At 44.0% G+C, this 26,872-nt stretch overlaps 2 protein-coding genes across 2 annotated transcripts in view; one reads left to right on the forward strand and one right to left on the reverse strand.

Annotated features, from left to right (window-relative positions):
* The window catches only part of AGXT2 (alanine--glyoxylate aminotransferase 2), a 58,416-nt gene extending 52,136 nt beyond the window's left edge, over positions 1-6,280 (forward strand). Inside the window, 1 exon segment of the mRNA XM_015544407.2 lies at positions 5,667-6,280. Coding sequence (XP_015399893.2) covers positions 5,667-5,783 — 117 coding nt within the window. The 3' untranslated portion in view covers positions 5,784-6,280.
* Positions 6,281-24,882: 18,602 nt separating this feature from the next.
* DNAJC21 (DnaJ heat shock protein family (Hsp40) member C21) overlaps positions 24,883-26,872 on the reverse strand; it is a 34,034-nt gene continuing 32,044 nt past the window's right edge. Inside the window, exon 13 of the transcript XR_006221279.1 lies at positions 24,883-26,575. The gene's annotated coding sequence lies outside the window, so the exon portion shown is untranslated. The remainder of the gene's footprint in view (positions 26,576-26,872) is intronic.

A 26,872-nucleotide genomic window follows, 5' to 3' on the forward strand; every position in this document is an offset into this window, starting at 1 on the left:
CATATCACATGACCCTCCCCTCCATAGCGAGGTGGGGGATGAAAGCAAGAAGAAAATGGTAGATAAAATCAAATTTCCTTATGACCTGCAGCCCCCTGACAAATATTTGAGGCAAATACAGAGTATTCTCCAGGAACTCCTTAACGTCTTAATGCTAATGATTTGCTAGAAGGAAAAACAACCTTAGCTTGACAATAGCAAGGCCCCTGGCATCTTCAGAGTCCTCTTTAGCATATGAAAGTCTTCTTGGAAACCTCCTTGTTTTGCCTTTACCTCCCCCAACTCCATAGTATGTAACCAGTCACTCCTCACAAGCCCAGCGCAGCTCTTTCTGCCCACGGTCCTGTCCCCGTGCTTTAATAAAATCACCTTTTTTGCACAGAAGGCATCGCAAGGATTGTTTCTTGGCTGTCAGCTCCAGACCCCCACCAACACTTCAAAACCCCATCAGCTCTGGCTGGAGTGCTGTCAGAAGGTTGACAGAGGCAGAGGCCAGACTGCAGTGGGTTGGGATGGAGGGCAGAGTGAAAAATAATGGCCAAGAAGCATTAACCAGTCTTTTTAGTAAGTTTGGATGAAAAGAGACAATAGCATTCGTATGGTAGCTAGAATTGGGGGGGGGGGGGGGTCGACAGATTTGTATCTGGTGTGGTTTGAATTTGTGTCAGCGGAGCTCTACGTCTGCTTGTTTATAGGCTGAGGAGGATTGAGAAATTGGAGATTGAAGAGAACGGGATGCTTGAGACATCGTTGATGCGGGAGCATAAGGCAAGCTAAAGGAAAAGCACAAGCTAGCACACACCCCACCCCCACCCCTCAACCCCACCTGGCATGTGGGGTACATGTAATATTCCTCAGGAGCTCCTGGCTGCCAGAGAACAAAGGAAAGGACAGAAAACAAATGGTTAAAATGATAGGGTCTCCATCAGTACTAATATCTTAGTACAATTACAAAAAAGGGGGGCAATCTTATCAATACCCTAAAGTCCAGGACCCCCCCCCCCCGACTGTCTTAATGCTTTGCAGGAGGAAAAACAACCTTAACTTGACAATGGCTAGGCTTCCAGAAATCTATGAGCCTTTAGCATATGGAAAATCCCTTTAAGAAACTTCCTCTTGACTTTACCTCCCCCAACTTCACAGTATGTAACTGGTCATTCTTCACTCTTCACCTTTTTGCACCAAAGATGTCTTCAAGAATTCTTTCTTGGCCGTCAGCTCCAAACCCCACCATCACCCAAAACCCCATCATCTTCAGTGCAAAACGGGTGGTTTTATTAAAGCACAGGGAAAGGACCCATGGGCAGAAAGAGCTGCACTGGGGTTGTATAAGATTTTCTATCCTGTGGAGAGGAGGGTGATGTTAGGGCTCCAGGGAATTGAGTGTATAGGCTTCTAGAGTTTGCTTTTTTTCTTGTAAATCATTAAGACAGTTGCAGACTGAGGGAGACTCATGTGCTGCCAGACTGTGATATCTATCAGTTAACCACTTGGTTTTCCTTTTCTTTTGTTCTTGCCCAGTCAGGAGTGCCTGAGGAAAGTCACACATTGTGCTTTGCCCTCAGCTTGACTTTTGCTCCCTCAGCATTTCCCCCTGAACAATTCTGACCCTTAAATCTTTACGGTTGTTGAAGGCGGAAGGTCTTATCTTCTGTAACTTCTTCCTGCTGAGTGGGAGCATAGAGACATTTCTATCTACAGGTCAACATTGGTCAGTCAGAGAATGTATAGGAAAGTTATGAAGGACAGAGGCAGCTGAATCCAACATGGGCAACATACATGAACCTCCTTGAGTAGAAAGGATCATCTGTTGGCTTGAAGATATTGTAGCGATGTGTCTTGGCACCAGGAAGGGAGACATGGGAGAAAATAGCAAAACATAATTAAATAACAAAAAGCACAAATAAGAGTCCTTTGGTAGTGGACAAAAATCCTCTTCCAGTCCAGGAGTATAACCAATCATGAAAGGCAAGAGAGGGATCATTTAAAATGCTAATTTGAGTATTCATGTCAGTTAGAAACCCAGAAATATTTTTGTGACAATCTGGAATGTATACAGAGCTTTCTGTAGCTATGAGAGCACGAGCTCCCCCTGGTGCAGCAGTTAGAACATCTAATGCCATTCTGTTTCGTAGAACTGTTTTATGCATTTGGGTTATTTCAGTGTGTAATAATGTAATGCTATTTTGAGAGTCATTTAAGGCTTTAATTGTGTAACAGTTCATGTTAGCCATCATATAGTCTCTGTTTTGTTTAGTAAGCAATCAGGTAATTAATAAGAGGTGCATTTTATAGAAACAAAAGAAAAATATAGGTTAATGGTTGGAGCAAATTACAAGCCCAGTATCAAAGTCCCGAGTGCTGCCAGTGAGATGTTTAGATGTAGGCTTGAAGCATCCTCACATGGAGCCTGATGTAGGGCTGGAACCCATGAACTGTGGGATTGTGACCTGAGCCAAATCCAAGGGTCACACACTTAACCCACTGAGCCACCCAGGCACCCCATGAATTGTTCTTTTAGTTGTATGGCCCTGGGGGGGTACATAATACGACCCAGTAGGGGCCTTCCCATTTCAGATTTAAGTCTCCTGCTGTATTAGATTTCCACTCTTTTAAATAAACCATGTCCCCTGGGCTTATATGGGGTCAGTTGCTCGTTACTGTCAGATCAGGTTTAGGGAGGATATGGTTTGCATATTCATTTAGAGCTTTATTCATTAACCTGGCTTCAAGCGACTAATTTAATAAAGCACTATGGTCTTTATCTACTTATAGGTCTATGGTGAAAAAAGGCCTTTCATATACAATTGTTGGGGGAATCCATCCCATTTTCCAGTTGTTCAAACAATCCTATGCCCATGGGGTCTTGTTATTATCCTCAGAGAATGACAAGCAAGAAAATTGTCTGTCTGTGAGCTATTGTGGCAGTTTCTTTGAAATTTACCTCGTTGTCCAGCATCAGTTCTTAGGGCTTTTAGGAAAAAGATAGTTTTAGTGTTTAATGACTTTAAGTCAAGAGAATAGAAGAAGATTAGAAATATTAGTTGGAGAGCCATAGCCAAATATGTGAGGAAACCAGAAGAATTCAGGATCTAGTCTAGTTTACAATAAATAGTGTTAAAATTTAATATCTATGGAGATGTGTTATTGAAACATAATTTTTCTCTGTAATTACCCTCATTTTCATAGATAGCAAAATTAAGACTAATTTGTTTGTAACATGATATACACAAGCTCAGCAAGTACAGTGATGGATCATAAAGATCTTTTAAAATTTGCTTTGCTGGAACTTTTCGTAAGGAATCTCGACTGAACTTTTAGTAGCCCCTCTAGGCAGAAGCCAAGCCAAATACAGGCCATCAGACAGGACTGCAGTACCTGCAGATGTGGGCAGATTCCTCTTCTCGAGGTCCCCAAATATCCTGAGGTTCCTGCACCTGCCAGGAAGTGACCTTCTTTACTCACCTGGTGAGGCTGCTGTAAGCAAAGTATCAGGCCAATATTTCAAGGGGATTTATGGCTCCTTGTTTCATAAAGTCAACCTTAGTTCCTTAAAGCTGTCTGGTCATAGCTGAGTCTATGCATGTCTCTCAAACATGACATTCCAGTCAAAGTCTGGATAAAATGACCAATGTATCCAGTGGTGTCCTGTTACAAGGAGAACAGATGCTTATTGAACTTAATGCAAATAACTGTGATTTTGCCACGGAAGAAAGAATACTCACTGAGACTTTTTGAATTTCAGAGGCTTCAGGTAGAAAGAAAAGTTAAATGCTTCAATTTGTTTACAAAGGAATACTTGATCACATTTCTGTATTTCATGGATATCTTAAGAGAAAGTTTCCTTAATCTGGAAGAGCAAACGTTAGAGAACCAGCAATGTTTCAAACCAGAGTCACAAAAACCTATCAATCAGCATCTTCTTCAGTTCATTTAGTTCCATGTTACTAATTCTTACTCAGTTTGAATGCAGCTTTTAGTTAGTTCTGGAAATTCTTACCCATTTTAGTTTTATGATCTTAAAGATACTAAATATCACACCAAATACGTAAATCAGCAAATTAACACAACAAATAAAGTAAACCTAATTGGGCAAAAAGACTTCCTTTACAAGTTAAATCTTGGGGAAGTTTGTTTAAAAAGCTCAGAAATAAAAATAAATAAATAAATAAATAAATAAATAAATAAATAAAATGAAAAGCTCAGAAAGAGGTTTTTCAGGTTTTTGTGGTTGTTGTTTCAGTTCAGAGCCCACTTTAGATCCTCTGTCCCTTTCTCTCTGCCCTTTCCCTGCCTGCACTCTCTCAAAAATAAAATTAAAACATTAAAAAGAAAAAAAAAAAGAATTTCTATCCTGTGGAGGGGAGGGTGATGTTAAGGCTCCAGGAAATTGAGTCTATAGGCTTCTGGAGATTGTCATTTTTCTTTTAAATCATTAGGACGGTTGCAGACTGACGAGACTATCATCAGTTAACTGATCTCTATCAGTTAACCGTGTTTTCCCTTTCCTTTGTTCTTGGGCAGCCAGGAGTGCGTGAGAAATGACACATATATCCCACCTGGAGAGAGAGGGTTACAGGGTGTTAGTTTGTGCCTTTCCCTCAGCTTGCCTTTTGCTCCTTCATCAGGAGTATCCAGGGCCAAGGGCACAGGCAGAAATTTTGGAGTTAAATAGTAAAGACACCTAGTTCTGTTCACCTTCAGGCGGGGATGGAAGAATGGATGTGGGAGCAAACAAGTTTATAGAAAGATCTTTCCTGACAGCTTCTGAGAAGCATGAGGCAAGGTTGTCTATGAAACAGAGTGAGAGGCGTAGGAGTTGGGAGAAAATTGAGAAGGATGATAAAGGTTTAGAATGGGGAAGGAAGCTGACAGAAGACCAGAGAAATTTCTGGACCAGCAGAAGTTGGAGACTGAAAATCTAATGGTGTCAGTCTCCCCAGCAGTAAGGTTTTCTCCAACACTTCCCACCTGCCATGTTGGAGCCGTGTGGTTCAATCACAGCTTTGACCAAGGTTGGAACCTGTGTGTGTGGGTGCAGCAGCAGAAGGTGGGGTGCACACGAAATGAGGGGGCAAGTGAGAAAGTAGTTCCAACAATCAACGACACTGGCTGGGCAGGAAAAGGGAAGACACTGAGTGGGGCAAAGACCTGAAGCTATGGAGGGTTGAGGAGACTGAAGTTTTCATGAAAAGGGTAGATGTCATGGGAGTCAGAAATTGGGTTATCCCTGGCAAAGAGGAAGCTCGCAGCACTGGCCTTGGGTGGGAACCGATGCAGAGATGAAGTTTCTGGGAGTTGTGGCCATCAAGAAACTGAGATGCTAGTTTGTAGGGCTGTATCCGGGACATGGAGGTCACCCTCAGTGCCTGCAGAAATGGAGTGTAGATCAGTGCCTAAGACCTCAGTGAAGGAGGTAGAAAAACCAGGAGGTGAGCAGATGACAAAAAAAGGAAGAGGGGCAGAGCCAGATGGTACCAGAATTTTTATGAGACTAAAAGATGAATGGCTTGGGTATGGCATTGGGAAGGAAGGAGACCAACCCAGGAGGGAAACGCAAGAAATGTCATAAAAATAAGGTTTTAGATTCTTAGCTTGGTGCATTTTCTCAGAGTTATATTTGATTCTAGGATGATCTGCTGCTCTATTTTCCTTTGTCTCCCCAGACCTTCCGCATCGCGCCCTCGATGTGCATCACTAAACCAGATGTTCATTTTGCAGTGGAAGTATTTCGGTCTGCCTTAATCCAACACATGGAGAGAAGAGCTCAACAAAATTCTTAAAGATAAAAAACCATAAGCTTCAAGAACTTCCCACTTATGTTCAAGGGTTAATTTGAGGAATTCAATTATATAATTGGTATATGTTGTCCAAGACATGGTTGACTGACTACCAACCACATTTGTTACCAAAGCCCCTATTATCTAGAGAAATCTGTCCTTCAGGAAGAGATCTCTATCCCTAGCTCAGAGAATGAATCTTAATTAGTTTAGGTTAGTAATGGTAATTTAATTTCATTTTGCCAGCAGTTGGTTTATGCATGACATCTGACATATTTGGGGACAATAAATCCTGAAGAAAAGTATTTTGATGGACATGACTTCAGGCAAAGGTTTATCCTTCATTCTTCATCATCAGAAGACACGTCTTCTTGAACTGGGCATCTTATGTCATGATGGAACTGCTCAAATCATGTCAGCCATTTTCAGGCCATGAAGACAAAACTTCTTTGCTAGGGTTGGAAGGTAGAAACAAGCCGAGTCTAGGGGCGCCAACATTGGCTCAGGTCATGATCTCCCAGTCCATGGGTTCAAGCCCCACATCGGGCTCTGTGCTGACAGCTCAGAGCCTGGAGCCTGCTTCAAATTCTGTATTGTCCTCTCTCTGCCCCTCCCTTGCTCATGCTCTCTCTCTCTCTCTCTCTTTCAAAAAAATAAACATTAAAAAAAATTTTTTTAAGAGAAAGAAGCTGAGCTTTTAGTAATGTCAATGAGCCACTGACTTAGCCAAACCTAGATTCTTACCTTGGACCTTCTTGCTATATGAGATAATAAATTCTTTGTATTACACATTTTTGATTTAAGCTTTCTATTATTGTAGCCATAAGCATCCCAAGAAATGATGCAGAAGATATCCTAGGAGGATAGCCATCCCCTTCGTTTTTAACTCCATTAAAATATTTATCAGAGCCTTCTTCTCAATTTCCACTTCCATCCCCTCACCCTGAACTAAACCCTTGTTACTCCTATTGCAATAGTCTCCAAGACCAGAATTTTCCAAACTTTAGTCATTAGAAAATGCACATTCATCATGTTTTTCCTCCATATGTGTAAAACACCTGACTTAGAACTGATAGTAACCTTTCTATAATAAGAACAAATGAGAAATCAGTACTACTTGTCATAACTGGAAAATAATCCTACAAATAGAATGAACACAAAGCAATGTAATTCAGTTTTAGCAAAATGCAATTGCTTGCAGATGTTCTCAGTCTGAGGCTTGTTCTCTCTTTGTTCAAAAGGGAGATTCAAGAGTATTTGAGGGCTGTCAAAAACTGCTGGCAAACTGATATCCTTTCCTTAACACAAACAGGAGAGGATCTGCAGAACTGAAAGGAAATAACTTTCTCAGCATGCATAGATGTTTATCTGAGCTGTGTCCAGTTGGATGCCATGTTCTAGTAACCTACCCCCTGAGGTATCTGTTCCGCTAACGCATCCTATACCTCGCTGCCAAATTTGTCTCCCTTGGTTATTGATTTAAACATGGCATCCCCTTGCACAGAAACTTCCAGTTGCTCTCCATTGTTTCCTGGATAAGATCAAAACCTCTTTAACAAGGAGTTCAATTCCTTCCTGTATCCAATTTCCAAACAGAGCAAACGTTTTAGAAATGCTCTGTTTTGAAAAGTGGAAAGGTCATTGAATTGAGAGCCAAATGATCTGAATTCTAAACTCAGTTCTTCCACCACTTATTTATTCTAGATGACCTTGGGTGAGCCTTCTAGCCACTTTTTGAACCTCATTTTGTTCCCAGGCATATCAATACTTGCCCTTCCTACCTCCTGAGTTGTGTTGTGGATCAAGTAAGCTAATGAATTAAAAGCACTTTATAAACCCATGAACTATGCAAATAGAAATTCTTCCCTTCAAGCTACATTTCTCTTCTTCCTTTTACTACAATATCTCCCAAGAGCAGTTTTTGTGCTTCTGTTATGCTTCCTTGCCTCCTGGCCATGTCTCAACAACTAGGATCTCACTCCTGCCTCTCATTCCTTGGAAACTGCCTCTCAAAAGGCCATCAGTGACTTCCTTATGACCAAAATGTAACGTTTCCTTTCAATGTTCTTCCTAAACAACTGCTCTTTTATTTATTTATTTTTGTAAGTAGGCTCCACACCCAGTGTGGGGCTTGAACTCACAACACTGAGATCAAAAGTCATATGTTCTAGTGACCGAGCCAGCCAAGCACCCCACAACTGCTCCTTTTTGAATAGGATTTTCCTTGGTTTCTGCAGTGTGGTCCTTCTGTCTCTGATGGCTCCTTCTCAGTCTCTTTCCTGGCAACTCCTCAACTTCAAGGTTCTATCCCGGGCCATCTCTTCTTCCATGCTATGCTCTCTTCCTCCGAGTACCTCATCTGCTTCAGGAATTTCACCTGTCCTGACTATGCTGATGACTTCCAAATATTCATCCTCAGTGTCAACCTTTTTTCTGAGCCCCAGCCCAAAGATTCTAGCTGTCTGGATCTTCATTCGGATGTCACAAGGACCCTTAAAATATATCAGACATAAAATACATTGAATATCTCTCCTCCACTGAAACCCTGGATTAATTGTACCATTTTGTCTAGGGCTCACAATTCAGGGCATTACTTTCCACCAAGTAATTTTTTTTTCCCTTCATATGACTGAGTTTAATGAATACATTCTCCAACAGCTTTTTCAATATGTCCACTTCAACCAAAACTACCTTAATTTGGGCCATCATCGTTATCTCCTCTAAACTAAACTACCTCCTAACTGGTATTCTGGACTCCTTCCCAATCCATTCTCTATACTGACACCAGAGTTACTTACTTAAAGGATAAATATGTTCACATCTTTCACCTCTTGAAGACTTTGAGGGTTCCTTATTGTCCATGGAACAAAGTCCAAACTCCAACTATTATGACATTAAAAGGCCTTCATAATTTGTCCCCCAACCACCTTTATGCACTTTACTTCTGTTCTTTCCATGCTATGCACATCAGTTCTTTGCTCCTATAGTTCACTCTACCTGGTAGGTTCTTCCTTTCTTCATTGTCAATGGAAATTACGGGGTCAAAGAGTTTAGACAAAGAAGCCAAGACTTACTTCTTTGTTCCTCTTCAAAGCCTTCTCATTTTCAATATTCCTTTCCTTTAAAATAAAGTAAAAGGGAAAAACACTGAAAATAAATTTATAATAACCATTTGGGAATTTAGCAAAACATGAAGAGGAAACAATAAAACACAAATCCAAAACAAAGCAAACAAGAAAACAAAATGTCTCATGCTCAAGCCCAGGTCCCTGCCAATGCCAAAACATCCTCTCCTGGAAGGAATGGGCTAGAGAGATTTCGTCGTTCAGATAAATTCATAGAACACATTCCTTGTGGCTTCCTGAGTCCTATAGGACCTTGTGTACACTGTTACTTTGTCACCTCCAGGGATCACTATAGAGTAAAAGCCGGCTGTGGAATTCTGCCAGGGAGCAGGGTTCTGGGTCTCGCTTCCTAATATTGAGAGTTTCATGGCTCTATCTGAATGCTTATTGATCAGGAGAAACTGCTCCTCTTTTTTTTTTTAAGTTTATTTTTTTATTGAGAGAGAGAGAGAGAGAGAGCACATGCAAGTGAGGGAGGGGCAGAGAAAGAGTGAGAGAGAGAAAATCCCAAGCAGGCTCCAAACTGTCAGTGCACAGCCTAATTTGGAGCTCAAACTCAGGAACCGTGAGATCATAACCTGAGCTGAAGTCAGGCTGTTAACCAACTGAGCCACCAGGGCATCCCAGGTCCTCTTTCTTGAGGAGCAGGTGGGGATTTAAGATGTATAAGCCATCAAAGGAATGGAGCCAAAAGGGCAAAAATTATGCCCTTACAGCACGTATGGTCATTCATCCCTTTCACTAGTTCGTAAACATGATGGATTTCTACTTCTTTCCATTTGGAGCCGTGGGCAGGAGTTTAGCACCACCATTTTCCTCCCTTCCATTTTCTGCTCTGCCCACAGGAGGTGGGAGGCAAGCCAGCTTATATAAGGCAAGGAACCCACATTCTTGCCAAGCTCTTTTTTACTTCTTTACTTGTTAAAATGGTCTAAAGTGAAGATAATGAACACTCAGCTCAAGTAAACTTTTTTCCACACAAGGAACATATTGACAGTTAATCATGTGATCAGAATATAAAAGTAAAAGGCTGGCAGCTGTTTAAAAATTCTTGAAATGCCAATCCACTCAGAAGAGAGTAATTAAAATTAAAAAAAAAGACCACGTTACATCAAGCTTTGGTTATGCCACTAATAATAATTATAAAGTGATATGAAACAACACTTATAAAGAGACAATACAGTCACAAACTATGCTTTTGGTTTCCTTATAAAACTCCATTTTTTTACATCAGTGTAGTTTTTAACTTCCAAGTAATTCAAGCTCACCTCAGAAGGTGTCTCTAAACCACAGGAGGACTGAATTCTTCTTCTACCTTTTCAATCCCACTTTCTTGTAGAGAACAACAAAAGCATAACAGAGAACATCACAACATTTGCTACTTTGTCATCAGAATGTCAATGCCAGAACATCTTAGTCATCATTAGAAGCAGGTTGAAGGCTACTGAGCCCTGCATCCATCCTTGCTCTGGGTTACTTAAAGCAGAAGTCTCACTTCCAACAAGGCACAAGCAGTAAAAATGGGCCATAGCTTTGTCCCTTTAAAAATGGGCACAGTACAATCCAACTCCACAAAATACCTCAACAAAAGCGAAAGGTCCACCGAATTTCGTAAGAGTGAAAACACAGAAACAAAGTCTTCATTATACCAATTCAGACGTAGGGAGCATTTGGTAGAATTGGAAGTGTCATTCCGCATTACATGACGAAGAGCAGCCATACAAAGAGATGTCAAGAAAACCATCTAATTAAGAACTGGTTTGGGAGGGTCATTGTGGACAGCAACTAGTGAAAACAGAAACTTTTAATTAGTCGGAACAACATGATGCAATGGAGTGAGTCTGTGTACTCTCCACTTGATTTGTTTCCAGCAAATTCACCTCTCTAAGCGGAAGCTTCCTGTCTCCAAAGAGAATAATATAACGTCGTGGAACCCTTAAGAGGAATAAATAAGAAAATACACCAGCATCTGCTCAACTAATATTAACTCTTTCCTTGGCATCTCTTTCCTTTTGACACAACTTCCTTAGCTGGTGCTTGGGCTAATGTCTATTCTTGTGTATACAACTCATGTCCCTTACTGGACTCTAAACTACTGGCAGACTGACCTTGTCTTCTCCATCCTTGCATATCTGCCTTACAGCTCACCTTACGGAAAGGCAAAAACCAACTCCCCTTGGTGATGTGTGCATTTTACCCATAGATGTTACAATGTCACCAACAGTTTAAGGCAGCAAGGAGCGCATCTGAAATAAACGATGAGTCATGTGATACGGGGTTTTGTGTGTGTGTGTGTGTGTGTGTGTATTAAGAAACCTATATATTTAGGTTTATCTTCTTAAACATGTGGAATATATAATTGGAAACATATATAACATAGAGAAATACGTATTTGGAAATACATTATGTCAGTGTAGAATTTCAAGTAATAAAGTACCTGCGAGTATTTTAGAAAGAAAGTCGCCCTGGGGTGCCTGAGTGGCTCAGCGGTTAAGCATCCGACTTCGGCTCAGGTCACGATCTCGCTGTCCGTGAGTTCGAGCCCTGCGTCGGGCTCTGTGCTGACTGCTCAGAGCCTGGAGCCTGTTTCAGATTCTGTGTCTCCCTCTCTTTGACCCTCCCCCATTCATGCTCTGTCTCTCTCTGTCTCAAAAACAAATAAACGTTAAAAAAAATTAATAAAAAATAAAAAATAAAAAAAGAAAGAAAGAAAGTCGCCCTTTGATGATTGGAAGCAGACCATAGTTTGCACAGGAGGAATCAAGATGGTTCCCGGATACCTTCCCTTCTTTGTTTAAGGGGTGTCCCAATTCCTAGCCTTCTCAGGTCCCCAACTCACACCACAGAGTTCACACTAGTCTCCCCACTCCCAGGGCTTGTGCTCACCCTCCTGTCCTCTACCCGCAGTGCTGCCCTCCTCCTGAGCCCCGAGGCCTCACTACCTACCACCTACTCATCCATCACAGAGACCACATGCACGTTGATGGTGGGTTGTTATTTCATAGAAACCTTAACCCCCCCCCACACACACACCTCAAGCATCCATGTCCTCTAGGATTTTGCTGCATGAATTGTTTATTCTCTGCTGGATTTTCCCCTTCTACATTCTTCTCCTTCCTTCCCCTCAACCTTTAGGTGTGCTTCTTTCTCCTATTAAAAAAAAAAAAAACCTTTCTGCAAACACTCTTCCTAAAATTATGCTGCCGGGGTGCTGCTCCATCCCTTCCTCACCTCCCACCTCCACTTCCTCAGTGCCCTGCAGGCTGGCTCCCAGATACCTGTTCTTATAAAAGTTGCCGGTAGCCCCTGTGATGATTATTCTTATGTGGGAACTTGACTGGCCATGAAATTTCCAGATATCTTATAAACCCTTATTTCTGGGTGTCTGTCAGAGTGATTTCAAAGAAGTTAGCCTTTAGATTGGTGGACTGAGGAAAGCAGATGGACCTCCCAAGCCTGGGTGGGCATCATGCCATTTGCTGAGGGTCAGAATAGAACAAAAAGGTGGAGGAAGATTGGATGTGCCCTGTCTCTGTCTGACCACTAGAGCTGAGACATTGATCTCCTCCTGCCCAGCATTCTTGCTTCTCAGGCCCTCAGACCCAGACTGGAAAGTGCAGCTTTGGCTCCTCTCCTGGGTTCTTGGGCCTTCGAAATACAGCTGGCTTCTCTGGGTCTCCGGCCTGCACATGACAGACTGTGGGACTTCCCAGCCTCCCTGATCATGTGATCCAATAACTTATAATGAGTCTCTTTCTAGATTTAGCTATATATCTATCTGTGTAGATATATGTATACATATAGAAAATCTGTCTACATAGATACATTTCTATCCGCATATATAAATATATACATATATCTATATAGATGGATATATGGTTAACTAGCTAGATGCTATTGGTTCTGTTTCTCTGGAAAACCCTAATACAACCCCTTACCTGCTAAATTCCACAGAATGTCTTCAGCCCTCACCTTACTTGGAAGCTCTGTGGCAGCTGAGACTGTTGGTCACATTCTTCTTCTAAAAATTCTCTTCTTCCAATTTTTTTTTTTAATGGCTCCACACTCTCCCGTCCTCTTACTACCTCTTGAGTCTTTAGTATTCCCATGCACTGGTTTTTGTCTAGTTTGCTTCCAAATGTTGCTATATCCCAGGGATTTTTACCTTAAACTCTTATTCCCCCCCCCCCCCCCCCCCCGTATTCTTTGAGTGATTTCATCCAAGATCCATGATCCATGATGTCAGGCTTTTTACTATCTAGATGCCAAGACTCCCAAACATGCCTCCAGGGAAGCCTTCCCCTGGCTTGCAGCCTCTTGCTGTCAGGGGCTCCGTGCACTTTTCTCCCTGGGTGGGTTCCTCCTACATTCTCTTCCTCCTCCCTGGCGTGTGGGCTCTCCGGGCCCCAGGGGGTGTAAGTTGATCCAGCTGGCTTCTCAAGTGCTTGGTGCCTGTAATTCCCAGCCTACCCCAGCCAGTCCTAACCAAACTTTTGATTCTGGCTTGCCTCCTTGCCATCCCTTTGTGCTGCCCCCTGCACCTGCTGGCTACATCTTCTTCACTTCCTCCAACTGCCCTGTCTCTGGCTGTCACGGCTGGTTGGGAGTTTCATCACTAGCCCTTGGTACACTTTGGGCCTTCTTTGTCTTGCTGTCTGTTCCCTTCCTTGTCATCTTGCCCAGCCTGCCAGCCATTCTCGTCCTCCCCCATGCAAGAGTTAAACCATTGGTTGTTCCTGTTATCTAACTCTTTCTCTGCTCTAGCTAAAAGTCCCAGTTTGCAGGCATCATTGATTGCCACTTGAAGCAAATTTTTAAAAAGCAAAAGGTAGGAGGAGAGCATGGAAATTATGCCAGAAATAAAATATTTTTAGGGTTTTTTTTTTCTTCCTGTGATGGTGCTAGGGGTACATCAGTATAGTAAGTGAACTTTAGCAGAGGTGTCATTAAAAACCACCATTCCAGCTAGTTCCATTCGGCACCGCTACCCACCAGGACCTGGCACAGGGGCTTGATCCATGCTCTCTGGGTGGTTCTGAGTCAGTTTCCCCAACCTGGGCCTCAGGGCCCTCTTTATTCTTGGGAACATCTCTGGAGTCAACCCCTACACCCTGGGAGCTGCCTCCAGTAACCCCCCTTCTTCCTTCTTTGTAGCAATGTTCTACCCTCCACCTTCTTTTGAGCAGGGAGCTTTTTCCTTTCCCAGGAGCACTGCCTTCCTTTACCTGTACACCTCTTTTTGTATTTCTTTAAGCAGCATCTTTACACCCAGAATCAAGTCCTCCCTTACTCTTCTAACCCTTCCAGAGGGATTGCAGGGAGAGCTGGTAGGTTGGGGTACAAGGAAGCAAGACGTATTTTCTTTCAATCCTTTTTTAAAAATGTTTATTTATTTATTTTTGAGACAGAGAGAGAGAGAGAGAGAGAGAGCACAAGCATGCCCAAGCAGGGGAGGGGCAGAAAGAGGAAGAGACAGAATCCCAAGAAGGCTCCACAGACCTGTCAGCAGGGAGCTGGCCTGGCATGGAGGTCCATGTTACGATCTCCCAAACCCTGAGATCATGACCCGAGCCAAAACCAAGAGTCAGATGCTTAACTGGCTGAGCCACCCAGGAGCACCTCATTCAATCCTTTTAGTGCAACAAGGGAACCACAGAAACAGTTTAGTTTCTGTATTAAAGTTTTGAAGACTCAGATTTTGCCACTCTTGAAAATATCTTTCAGAAATGTATGCTCTCTAGGTGCACGATTTTAAAGGAATATATTTGAAGAAGAACAAAGTTGAAGAATTCACATTTCTTGTTTTCTGCACAACTTATTACTAGCATGAAGACACATTTTTGGACCAATAGAATAGAATAGAGAGCCCAGAGAGAAACCTTCACATATATGGTCAATTAATTCTTGACAAGGGTGCCAGGACCATTCAATGGAGAAAGGATAATTTTTTCAACAAATGGTGTTGGAGAAACTGGATACCCACATGCAAAAGAATAAAGCTGGATCCTTTCCGTACAACATATACAAAAATCAACCCCAAATGGATTAAAGACTTAAACATTGAGCTAAAACACTAAAGATCTTAGAAGAAAACACAGATAAAAGCCTTTATGACATTGTATTTGGCAACAATTTCTTAGTTGTGGTAACAAAAGAAAAAATAAATTGGGTTTATTCTAAATGCAAAGCTTTTGTGCATCAACAGCACTATCAAGAGAGTGAAAAGATAGACCACAGAATGGGATAATATGTTTGCATATAAGATATCTGATAAGGACTAGGTATCAAGAGTATATAAATAACTTCTACAACTCAACAACAACAAAACAAACCAACTCAAAAATGGGCAAAAGGGTGTGCCTGGGCGGCTCAGTCGGTTGAGCGTCCGACTTCAGCTCAGGTCATGATCTCGCGGTTCGTGAATTTGAGCCCCACGTCGGGCTTGCTGATATCAGCCTGGAGCCCACTTCGGATAATCTGTCCCCTCTCCTTAGGCCCCTCCCCGACTTGTGCTCTCTCAAAAAAAATAAACATTAAAGAAAGTTTTTTAATGGGAAAAAGACTTACCTAGACATTTCTCTAAAGATTATATATAAGTGGCCAATAAGCACATGGAAAAAAAAAAAAAAAAAGCTCAAGATCACTAGTCATTAGGGAAATGCAAATCAAAACCACAATGAGATACCACTTATACCTGTAGGGATGGCTATTACTTAAAACACACACACACACACACACACGCACGCACAAAGAAAAAAGAGAAAGTATTGGGGAGGATATGTAAAAATCGGGAACCTTGTACATTACTGGTGGGAATGTTTTCCATTATGCAACCAGTGTGTTAGCTCCCCAAAAAGTGAAACACAGAATTACCATAGGATCCAGCAATTCCACTTCTGAGTATATATCCAAGTGAATTGAAAGAATTGTGGAACCATGTTTATAGCAGCATAATTCGTAATAGCCAGAAGGTGGAAACAACCCAAGTGTTTTTTGGATGAATGGATACACAAAACGTGGCATATGCATACAGTGGAATAGTGTTCAGTCTTAAAAAGGAAGGAGATCCTGTCACCTGCCACCACCTGGGGGAAGCGTGAAAACATTATGCTGAGTGAAATCAGCCAGTCACAAATGGACAAATATTGCATGGTTCCGCATATGTGAGGAACCTAGACCAGGCACATTCACAGAGCTAGCAAGTGTAAAAGAGGTTACCAAGGGTTGGGGGAGGAAGGAATGGGAAATGACTGGTTGGCAGGTACAGAGTTTCCATGTGGGATGATGAAAACGGATACATGGAGAGCAGGGGTGGTTGCACAACACTGTGAAGGTGCTTAATGCCACCGACCTGTGCACTTGGAGGTGATTAAAATGGTAAATGCTACGAGTTTAAACATTTTTGAAAAGAATATGCTTGTGCATAGGGGACATTTCTTCCAGCAGGCACAGAGTCAAGGATTAATACAGAGATTTGTATTACATAAAGGAAGGCAATGACACAGGGATTAGGCTGCTTTAAAGCGAACAGGACTCATTTCTCCGTATCTGGGTGAGAGATAAACATTCACTGAAGCACAGGAAATCCATGTCTTCTCTTCATGTATGGGTTTCTCAGTACCACACATTTGGTCTCCAATGCCTCTTGGAGCAAGGAAAGGTACCAAGACACATATAAGTAAATGGAAATACCGGCAGTGATGCCGGATCACTGTCCACGGAGTGCCATTGCCAAAGTAGGGGACAGTCTTTTCCCTGAAGCAAGTTCTCTCATCTGTAAAATGAGCAGGTTGAACTAGATAGATAAACTTGAAGATCTCTATCAGCTCTAGCATTTTGCGGCTCCCTGAAACTTTTAAGAAGCAGCAGATACATTGAGAGGGCTTTGGTATAGCTTTTCCTGGAAACAGAGATGAAGGCAGTGTTTTTGAAGTGTCTGAGCTCTCTGACTTCGGGGCATTGTTGCAGACTTGCTCAGCCCCAATGTCTAAGGTCTTCTGGAGAACAGGCAGGTTTCTAAGTGGCTGTAAGGATGATGATGTGGGCAGTTGGAAAGTGAGTCTCACAGACCTGGGAACATGGAAGACTTTCTTTCCTCGAAGGTATCAGTAAACGCCTTAGACTTCCCTTAGCCACTTGAAGACCAGACCTAGGCTTGCCTCAGAGCAATCCTCAATAAATCCGCACTGATTATGGTTTCTCGGCATTCTACCAGTCAGTCTGCTCTTAGATTACATCGTTTTCCATCCCGTGATGAAGTTCTGATGGCATATAAGGAAAGTCTCAGGTGCAAATGCTAAATGGTTAGGAGATGGGGAGATTTTGCTTAACAAGGTTGCCAGGCATTAGAAAAATAACAGTGAAGTTTTAGATGTTAAGGCTTCCACAGGAGAAATAAACCAACTCCTAAAATTCCAAGATAGACTATTTAAAAATCTATAATGCTATTATCAGACCCTCCCCCACACATATACCCCGAAAGGGTGATAACGGGGAGAGGGTATTACTTCATTCGTTCATGAGTTGATGCTGTTGTAATACTGACAATGGCTAAGAATTACACTTAAGGTTAATTAAGTTTTAAAGAAAATAAGACCTGAGTCTGAGAAGCTGAAGTATCCATTTGGGAATGGATGAGGGGATCAAAAGAGGCAACACCCCCTCACTAAGTATTTCTGCTGCCTTGGGTTGTGCAGTATAGACTGATTTCAGGAGCAGGCTCCTTGAAAGTGGTGAATGGAGTGTACCCTTCCAAAAGTTCCCTTGTTTGGCTTTGGGGGAAGAATGTAAGTATCAAATGGTAGAGGAGCTCAAAGGAAGAAAAACTTACTCTGACTGAGGAGATAGTAGGAAACCTTCATGGAAGAGGAGTCACTTAACATTGCTCTGAAGCAATGTGAGGGGAACCAGGGGCTCCTGCTCCGGGCCCTCAGCCACAGAGGGGTCCCGGTCTGGCCTTCCTTTGGCCATGTTCCTCCCTGGAGATCAAGGGATCCACAAGGCTCTGAAGTTCTAGGCTATAATCCACATACCCAGTTCCCCAGAACCCCGACATCCCCTGCACAAATAGCTCCAAGCTCATGTGCGGGGTCTACATGGGTCTTCTCCTAGGGCAACTGGTTGCAGGAGTTTATATGGAACATGGACATGAGCGCTGGGATACCTGTGCGAAGCAGGACGGAGCTAAGGGTGGGGAGAGATGGGGATGAGAGGTTGGGGGTCAGGTCTCCCAGGCCACCAATCTCTGGTAGGGAATGCGGGAATGAGGAACCTGAGAACTCAACATTTGACCCCAAGGAGCACGTGGGGGGCTCAGTTGGTTGAGCATTCAACTTTGGCTCTGTTCATGACCTGGCCGTTCATGAGTTAGAGCCCCACATCAGGCTCACTGTCGTCTGCCCAGAGCCTCCTTCAAATCCTCTGTCCCCCTCTCTCTGCCCCTCCCCTGCTTGCACTCTCTCAAAAATAAACAAACATTAAAAAAAAATTTGAACCCGACCTTTTAGGTCACTATAAAGTTATAACAGGGTAGGAGGATAAACCATATTTAACTTAATAGTTTGTTAGCTTGATTTATAACTTTGAGACCTATGGCGTGTGGGGCCCCATTTGTTCTCCTCTCTCAGGTGCCATAAATTCTAGGGTGTGCCTAATTATAAGTGCAAAAGGCACCCTTGGACTTCTGAGCCTTAGGGGGAACCCACTATATAGCATTCTTTTTTCCAACTGGGTTCTAAACCAATTGAGAGAAAATGGACCAAAGCCAATGAGCATCAAAATATCAGGTTTGTTATCCATCAGTTGAAGGTGCATGGCAACAATGGCTCCTCATTGACGAACTCCAGAGTGAGTTAGAGACCATCTATCACAGCGGCACTGCACGGCCACCCCTGCTGTGTGAGCAGAGGCTTCACCCATTTGCTCCCCTCACCGTGGGACTGGAAGACCGGACCACTCACACTGCACAGGTACACTGGCCAACCCAGAGAAGAAGAGCAGAGGGCCAAGGTGCCAACGCCCGGGTCCTCTGCCAAACCCTCCAATCAAAGAACCACACATTCTCCTCCAGGGTGAGGACAGGGGCAGAGAGAGGCTGGACAGTTTCACTCAGCAGGACTGGGAGATTAGTGAATCCCCTGCACTTGCCCTAGTATAATGCTGCTTTGAATCTGTCTCCTACAAAGAACAGAAGGGTCTGAAAAAAATATTAGGAAGCTGGTAAATTTCAAATTTCTTAAAAAAAAAAAATTGGATGCTTCCCTAATCCCAAAGCTGCATGTGATTTCACATTAGAAGGGCCATGTCAATACTGACAGAGGAAAGGCATTCGATCCCGAGCCTGATGGAGGACACTAGGCTAGCGCAATGCTCCTGGCTTGGATATTCAGGTTTTAATGGATCAACTTCTCATCATGTGCATATAGGGCAAGTGAGGGTCTGTGCTCTGCTGATGGAGAACAGAGCAGTCTCCTTAGATGGTTTTGTGTTGTGTGAACTCAGCCAAGCTCGGCTCTACTGAGAAAGAGTACGTACAGGAATCATCCCATCAGTACAGCCTTGAGCGAAACCACACGAGGACTCAGCATGTGCTACATCCAGAAAACACTCTGCTGATGCCCATCCGTCTTCCACAGACTGTAACACAGTGAGTGGCCAGGGCACTGTTACCACGTTCCGCTTTCTCTATGTGTGCTCTGCATTTGCTTGGAATCCAGTTCGGGAAGTATTTCTGAAGCAGGTCCTGTGGTGCCAGCGCTATGTCAGGTACGACGGAAGACAGAAAAGGAGGACAGAGCCCCTACCTGCCCTCAAGGAGTCTACAGTCTAGTTGAAGCCCAAGACTCAGCAGCCCAGGGCAATCGGGCTTGGGCTGAGTGCCTGGGGCTTCCTGCCTCGCAGACATTATCAATGGGCTCAGTCTCTGCAACGGCGCCTTGAGTCAGGTGCCTGTGGTAGGCAGGTAACGCGCCTGCTGCCCCAAAGGTATCTGTATCCTCATCCCCAAGCCCCGTGAATATGTTTCCTCATACGAGAAAAGGGAGTTTGCAGAGGTGATCGAGGATCTTGAGATGGGAAATCATCCCGGGTGATCCAGGCAGGTCCATCATTACAAGGGTCCTTGTAAGTGGAAGAAGAAGATCAGAGTCGGAGGGTGACAGCTTGCTGCTGCTGCTGCCTCTGAAAATGGTAAGGGCCGCGAGCCAAGAACGCGGGCGGCCTCTAGAAGCCGGAAAACGCACACTTCTTTGGGGCCTCGGGAAGGAACCAGCCCTGCCGATCGATGCCTTGACCCCAACCGATGAGACCCCCTGCAGACTTCTGGCTTCCAGAACTGTAAGAGAAGAAATTTGGGTCGTTTGCAGTCACCAAGTCTGTGGTCATTCATTACAGCAGAAGAGGAAAGTAATAAAATACCATTACCCTCGTTTTACAGGAGGAGAAGCTAGAGCACAGTGAGCTTAAGTACTTGACTCAAGGTCACACAGCTGGTGAGAGGCAGTGCTGGGATTCAAGTCCACGTTCCCTGAAGCACACGGGCCTCCACGCAGTAGAGAGCAGTGCAGTGAATTACAGAGTGGCACGAGGGCAGCAAGGGTCAAAGTAAAACAGACATTCCTTGGCTTTTGCACATGCCTGTTCTCGCTGAGGATCCCAGGGAGTTGGTGGATATTTCCAAAGCAAAAGGGCTTCCGAGTCTCCAGTAGGAGGAGAGGGCCCCGGTTTTCTATGTTTCTGGGATGCTCAGCCCTCGCGCAGGGCCACTAAGGACGCGGAGCTGGAGTCCCGGGGCTGGAGGTCACCATAACTGCCCCTTGCAGTGGCCCCAGGACGAGAGAACTCGGGTCACACTTCTGCTTCCTCATAAAATGGCAAAGAAATCGAGATCCATGGGGCGCCTGGGTGGCGCAGTCGGTTAAGCGTCCGACTTCAGCTCAGGTCACGATCTCGCGGTCCGTGAGGTCGAGCCCCGCGTCAGGCTCTGGGCTGATGGCTCGGAGCCTGAAGCCTGTTTCCGATTCTGTGTCTCCCTCTCTCTCTGCCCCTCCCCCGTTCATGCTCTGTCTCTCTCTGTCCCAAAAATAAATAAAAAAACAAAAAAAAACAAAAAAAAAAAACAAAAAAAGAAATCGAGATCCAGAGAAGAATGCGTGCTTTGAGGGAGATCTGGGGAAACATTGATTGGTGAGTAAATCCATGCTCCTTAGGGCACCGCAGGGGGAAGGGAACCAGAATGGAAACCAGGATTTAATAAGCATCTCTGCCAAGCACTCTGCTAGGCCATTTGTATATGAGATTTCATGAGGTTCTTTTAGTTTATTTCTTTATTTTGGGAGAGAGTGTGTAAGAGTGGGAGGAGGGACAGAGAGAGGGAGAGAGAGAATCCCAAGCAGGCTCCGTGCTGCTAGCACAGAGACGGTTGCAGGGCTCGAACTCAAGAACCAGGAGATCATGACCTGAACGGAAATGAAGAGTTGGAGGCTTTACCGACTAAGCCACCCAGGCGCCCTGAGATTTCATGGTTTTAACCACTAAGCCATGACGTAACATTAGTCACTTCTATTTTACTCTAAAGGAAACAGGCTTAAAGCTCTGAACTAATGTTCCATGGTTAACAAACCTCATAAATGAAATTCTAGAGCTGAGATTTGAACCCACGTGGATCTAACACCTCCACCCTCAACCCTGATCGTAAGTGGAGGGAAGAGCTATCCCTACCTCTTGGTTTTGAGGTATCTCAAAAGGCTCCTCACATACCTGCTTTCTCAAATAGCCACCATGTCTGAGGATTTACTCACTGTTCTCCAGGAAATGAGGAGGGCGGGATCCCTGGGCAACAGGATGAGGAGGGACCCAGGAGGGAGATTCCAGGATTTGGGGGCGGACACCGGATCCTGCCTGAGGGTGTTGAACACTGGAACCAAGGGGGCCCGAGTTAACGGTACCTGCAGAGGATGGAGAGGAGAGCCCCATGGACATGTCTCCCCAGCCGCACAAGCTTCTGTCGGGGTGACCAGATTGCAGAACACACTCATCTCAGCCAGTAAGTAGCTGCGGCTGGGCGTCCCCACCTTGCATGAGGGGATTTCTCCTCAAAACTCCTTGTAGTGGTTTGCAATCCTCATCTGTGCTACCTTTTCAACACACAGTTCGTGTCTGGGGAGAAAGCAGATGCACGCAGTACCGAGCTTTTTTTCAGCTGTTGAGTGAGCGAGGACTTTGAGATCACCTGGCCCCTCCCCAGAGGACCCAGGGGGCATCTCCGGCTCCTTTGGCGGCAAAGCTTCCTGAGAAGTGAGAAGGCTCCACTTTGCACAGACTGATGAAAGCAAAACCACCAGGACCTCAAAAGACGTTTTCAACATTGGCTGCCGTGGGCTTGCTTTTTGTTCGGGGAAGGTAACCAAGAAAGACCAGGAAGAAACAGGTCAAAGCGGGACACGATCAAAATATCTCATCATCCGCAAACCATTAAGAGACTCTTAAATACTGAGAACAAACTGAGGGTTGATGGGGGGTGGCGGGGAGGGGGAAAGTGGGTGATGGGCATTGAGGAGGGCTCCTGTTGGGATGAGCACTGGGTGTTGTATGCAAACCAATTTGACAATAAATTATATTTAATATTAAAAAAAATAAACCCCCCAAATATCTCATCATCCATGTTGGTATCCTGGAATTACATTGAAGCCTAAATATTTGGTGTTGGATGTGAACATGGTGGGAGGCTGTTGTGAGGTTCCAATGCTGCCCTGTCACAGTTTGCTGGTCACACCGTGTCACTCACTCACCCTGTTCCCAAAGGCCAACTGCGGCTGTCATGGTGCATCCTGATGTCACTAGCAGAAAGCAAGGACAAGCCTATTTGATATACAGAAGAAAATGATGTCTCTCAAAACAATTTTCAACTCTTTCGGCTCAGTTTATGTTGAAGATGTATTGTGACAGTTTTAGGGTTTGACCTTGCCATATTGACGAAAGTTATTCATTCTCTCATGCACTATGAGTAGAATATAGGCAGATTCAATTTTTGGAGAAGGCAGTCGGGCAGTGCTGATCAATGCTTTAAATGGGTAATCCCTTGGGGCACCTGGGTGGCTCAGTCAGTTAAGCCTCCGACTGTGGCTCCGGTCATGATCTTGCCCTCTGTGAGTTCGAGCCCTGTTTTGGGCTCTGTGCTGACTGCTCAAAGCCTGGAGCCTGCTTCCAATCCTGTCTGCCTTGGTCTCTGCCCCTCCCTTACTCGTACTCTTTCTTTCTCTCTCAAAAATAAACATTAAAAAAAAAAATTAAAACCTAAATGATCAATTATATCAACCATATATAATCATATATCATTCAGTCTTGAAAGTGATAAGGATATATAATAGTTGACATAGAGCATGTACACAAGCAGAAGGGAAGTTATAAAACAGTATCTAGGGGACAAGTTCAGTTGGTTTATTTTTCCTAAGTATCTCTACGTGCTTAGAAATAGTCTTGGGAGGATATATTACAATGTTGGTATGTGTGGGACCTCAGGGGACATTTGTCTTCCTTTTCGTATTCTGGACCTTCCGCAAACAGCATTTCATAATTCTGTTGTTCAAACACACAAGTTTCAAACAAACACAGAGTCAATGTTTGAGAAACCGTTGCTCCTTACTGAAAACTGAAGGTCAAGCTCCACAACAGAAATAGGCCAAATCGGCCCTGACAGTCTTGGCCGCAACATGAACGCAGGACTAAGACACTCAGCAAGTGCTTCCCACCTGCTCCCAGCACATCGGAACAGAAGGATCGTTTCGGGAATGAAGGACAAACAGAGATGTCCTCCACACTAGGTTGCTGGGAAACAGAGCTTTGGAGTGAGCCCGGAGTGGGGACGGGTGGAGTGGTGCCAGCTTGCTCTGGCCTTCTCTGGAAGTGCAGGTAGAGAGGCCCAGCCCAGGCCCCCGCTGTCACTCAGGGTCACTCCCGCGCCCCGCCACAGGCATCCTCCTCTGGCACTTCTGACAAGCAACTCTGTTGGAAATTCCGCTTCAGGACACGCCGAGAATATGGTTACCTTTGGATTCACAAAACTAGGAGTTCTTATTAAATTTGAATAGAGGTACCTGAAGAGAGGGGAGCCTGGGTGGCTCAGTCAGTTAAGCGTCAGACTTTGGCTCAGGTCACGATCTCGCGGTCCGTGAGTTTGAGCCCTGTATCGGGCCCTGTGCTGATAGCTCAGAGCCTGGAGCCTGCTTCGGATTCTGTCTTCCTCTCTGTCTACCCCTCTCCTGCTCATGCTCTATCTCTGTCTCTCAAAAATAAATTAAAAAATGTTAAAAAAAAAAAAAAAAAAGCCCCTGAAGAGATGTATAGATACCATGTCACCCAAATGCGAAGAGGATCTTTCCAATTTTAGAAATCGTTAGAAGCTTTCTCTAAGTGACATCCAAATGATTTGTAGTGCAAAGGATAATTTGAGCCTTTTCTATTTTCAGAAGGCACCCTGTATCTGAAAGGACATTCATGATGTTGGGGCCCTGAGTGGCTTTAATGGCAAAGTAATTATCTGTATACAAATGTGCTGAGCCTTCCAACGTAATTAAATCACTGATCCTCAGGACAGTTTCCACTGATGTCACACAACAGCACTGAAATAGCAAATTGTCAGCTTCAGCCTGTACAGATTTTTTCCCCATTAGGCCAGAAAGTTTTAACATATACAGTAGTACTTTTCTTTTTTAATACACTAGAGGATCGATATAATCATGGACTTCTCTCCACATTACCACTTCATTGTTTGGATTATTTCAGAAATTAAAGACAACAGTTAAAGCAAGAAAACGATTTTTTTAATGTTTATTTACTTGGTGGGGGGGGGGGCAGAGAGAGAGGGAGACAGAGAATCCAAAGCAGGCTCTCTGCTGACAGCAGAAAGCCCAATGTGGGGCTTGAGCTCACGAACCATGAGATCATGACCTGAGCCAAAGTCAGATGCTTAACTGACTGAGCCACCCAGGTGACGCTAAAGCAAGAAAACTTAAAGCAGAAGAGGTCATTGGAAAGAAGTAATGGTTAGCAGATACTGAATGCCTAGGATGTGCAAGCGTGGTATTCACCCCTAAAGCTTTAACCTTTGTAGTTCTGCAAGGTTGGTCTCATCCCTAGTTTACGGATTAAAAAAAAAAAAAAAAAAAAGCCTTAAAGTGTTTGAATAGTCGACTTGCCCAAGGTCATCTAGTTAATGCTGGCATTGGAATTTGATCTAAGCCCTTCCAGAGTTAAGAGCCCATGTCCTGGCCACTGTTGAAGTCATACCTCTCATTTAGGTGACCGTGCACATGCCAAATCAGTCAGGGCTTGAGTCACCTGTGACCCAAAGCCCCAAACAACAGAGGCTTCTGTAACGTGGGAGATTTCTCTGGGGTGCAGAGGTAGGTAGTCTGGGGCTTGGAGAGTCCCTCTGAGGCGTCAAGCTCCTGTGCTTTAGTTGCTCTGCCCCGGAAGGACTCATGGTCCCAGACTGGGCTTAGAGCTCCGGCTGCTACCTCTTCCTGTAAGCCCGCAAGAGGAAGGAATAATGACATCCCACGCCTTGAAGGGCACGTCCCAAGAGTTGCTCAAATCACTGGCCAGAACTTACTGATATCTAGCTGTTGGGAGGCTGGGAAGATGATCGTTATGTGCTGGGTGGCTTTGTGCCAACAAGATATCAGAGTTTGAGGGAAGAAGGGGACTGAGAGGCTGTAAAAGCCTCTTCCACCATGTGCTTACAAAACATGCCAGGAGTAAAATGGAGATCTTAAACCCTTCCTCTCCCCTTTCGTGAGGGTGTATTTTCTGCTGGCCAGAAGGGAAACATTAACTCAGAGTTCTGTTTGAAGTATTTCATGAAAATCGGCTTAACCCTCACTACCCACCATCCAGAAATAACAAATGCTAATATTTTCCTCCAGATCTGAGAAAAAAAAGGACTGAGATGAGGTCCCTCCTGCTGCCGCACCGATTCCGTTACTCTCCCTTTTCTGGAGGTGATTACTTTTCTCATCAGTGCTTCCCAGCGAGGTTTCTCTACTTTCTCTTCATAGACAACAACAGTATTTTTAAAAACTTTATAAATGGCATACGTTTCATCTTCCGATTGGCTTATTCTCACCCAACATTTTTTCAACAGCTATCCACTGGTATTACAGATCAAGTTCCCTCATTTTAACTGCTCAATTGTTTGCCCACTTATAAATAGGCCTCAGTTGTCTTGTTCATGGACATACCCATTGTCTTGTTCATGGACATTTAAGTATTTTAAAACAATTTAGCTGTGAGCGTCCATGTAGTAATAATGTGCCCTGTACACACACGCAAGGGTCTCTGAGTACTGCTCCTCAAGCTTCAAGGAGGGTAGGAATCCCCTGAGAAATCTTGTTAACAACAGATGGTCACACGGCAAGTCCCGGGCGGAACCGGAGAGCTGCACTCGAGAGAGAGTTCCCAGGTGAAGTCCACACTGCAGCTCTGTGGACTCTGAGAAGGGAGACTCTAGTTATGTGCCCAGGGTCACAGAGCCAAGGGTCACAGGCTATCCATATCTTCAACTTTCACAGACATCATCGAACTGAATCAATTTTACTTCAGAAGAAATCAATTTTCATTTCTTCATCCTAACATTCAATCTTGATCTTGTGAGACTTTTTGCCTTCTGCCGGTCTGAAAGCATGAAACAAAAATTAAGTCATAGTCCCCTGGTTATCAGTAACGATGATCATCTTTTCATATTTTTAAACTATTCAAGTTTTTTCTGTTCAAATTTTTATTCACTTTTCTAATGTGGTCTCGGTGTCATGTGAGGACCCTGGGGATTCCAAACTGGCCCCAAGGTCCTTCCTTTTCCAATTTCCGACCCATGTGAAGCTCCATTTTCTTCATATATTTTAACCAAACACAGAGCAACAGACCGACTGCAGAAGCCAATTTGAGAATCTGGCTATCTTTCATTAAGCTAGA

This window comes from Panthera tigris, chromosome A1 (genome assembly GCF_018350195.1).
Source record: "Panthera tigris isolate Pti1 chromosome A1, P.tigris_Pti1_mat1.1, whole genome shotgun sequence".
Classification (NCBI taxonomy): Eukaryota; Metazoa; Chordata; class Mammalia; order Carnivora; family Felidae; genus Panthera; species Panthera tigris.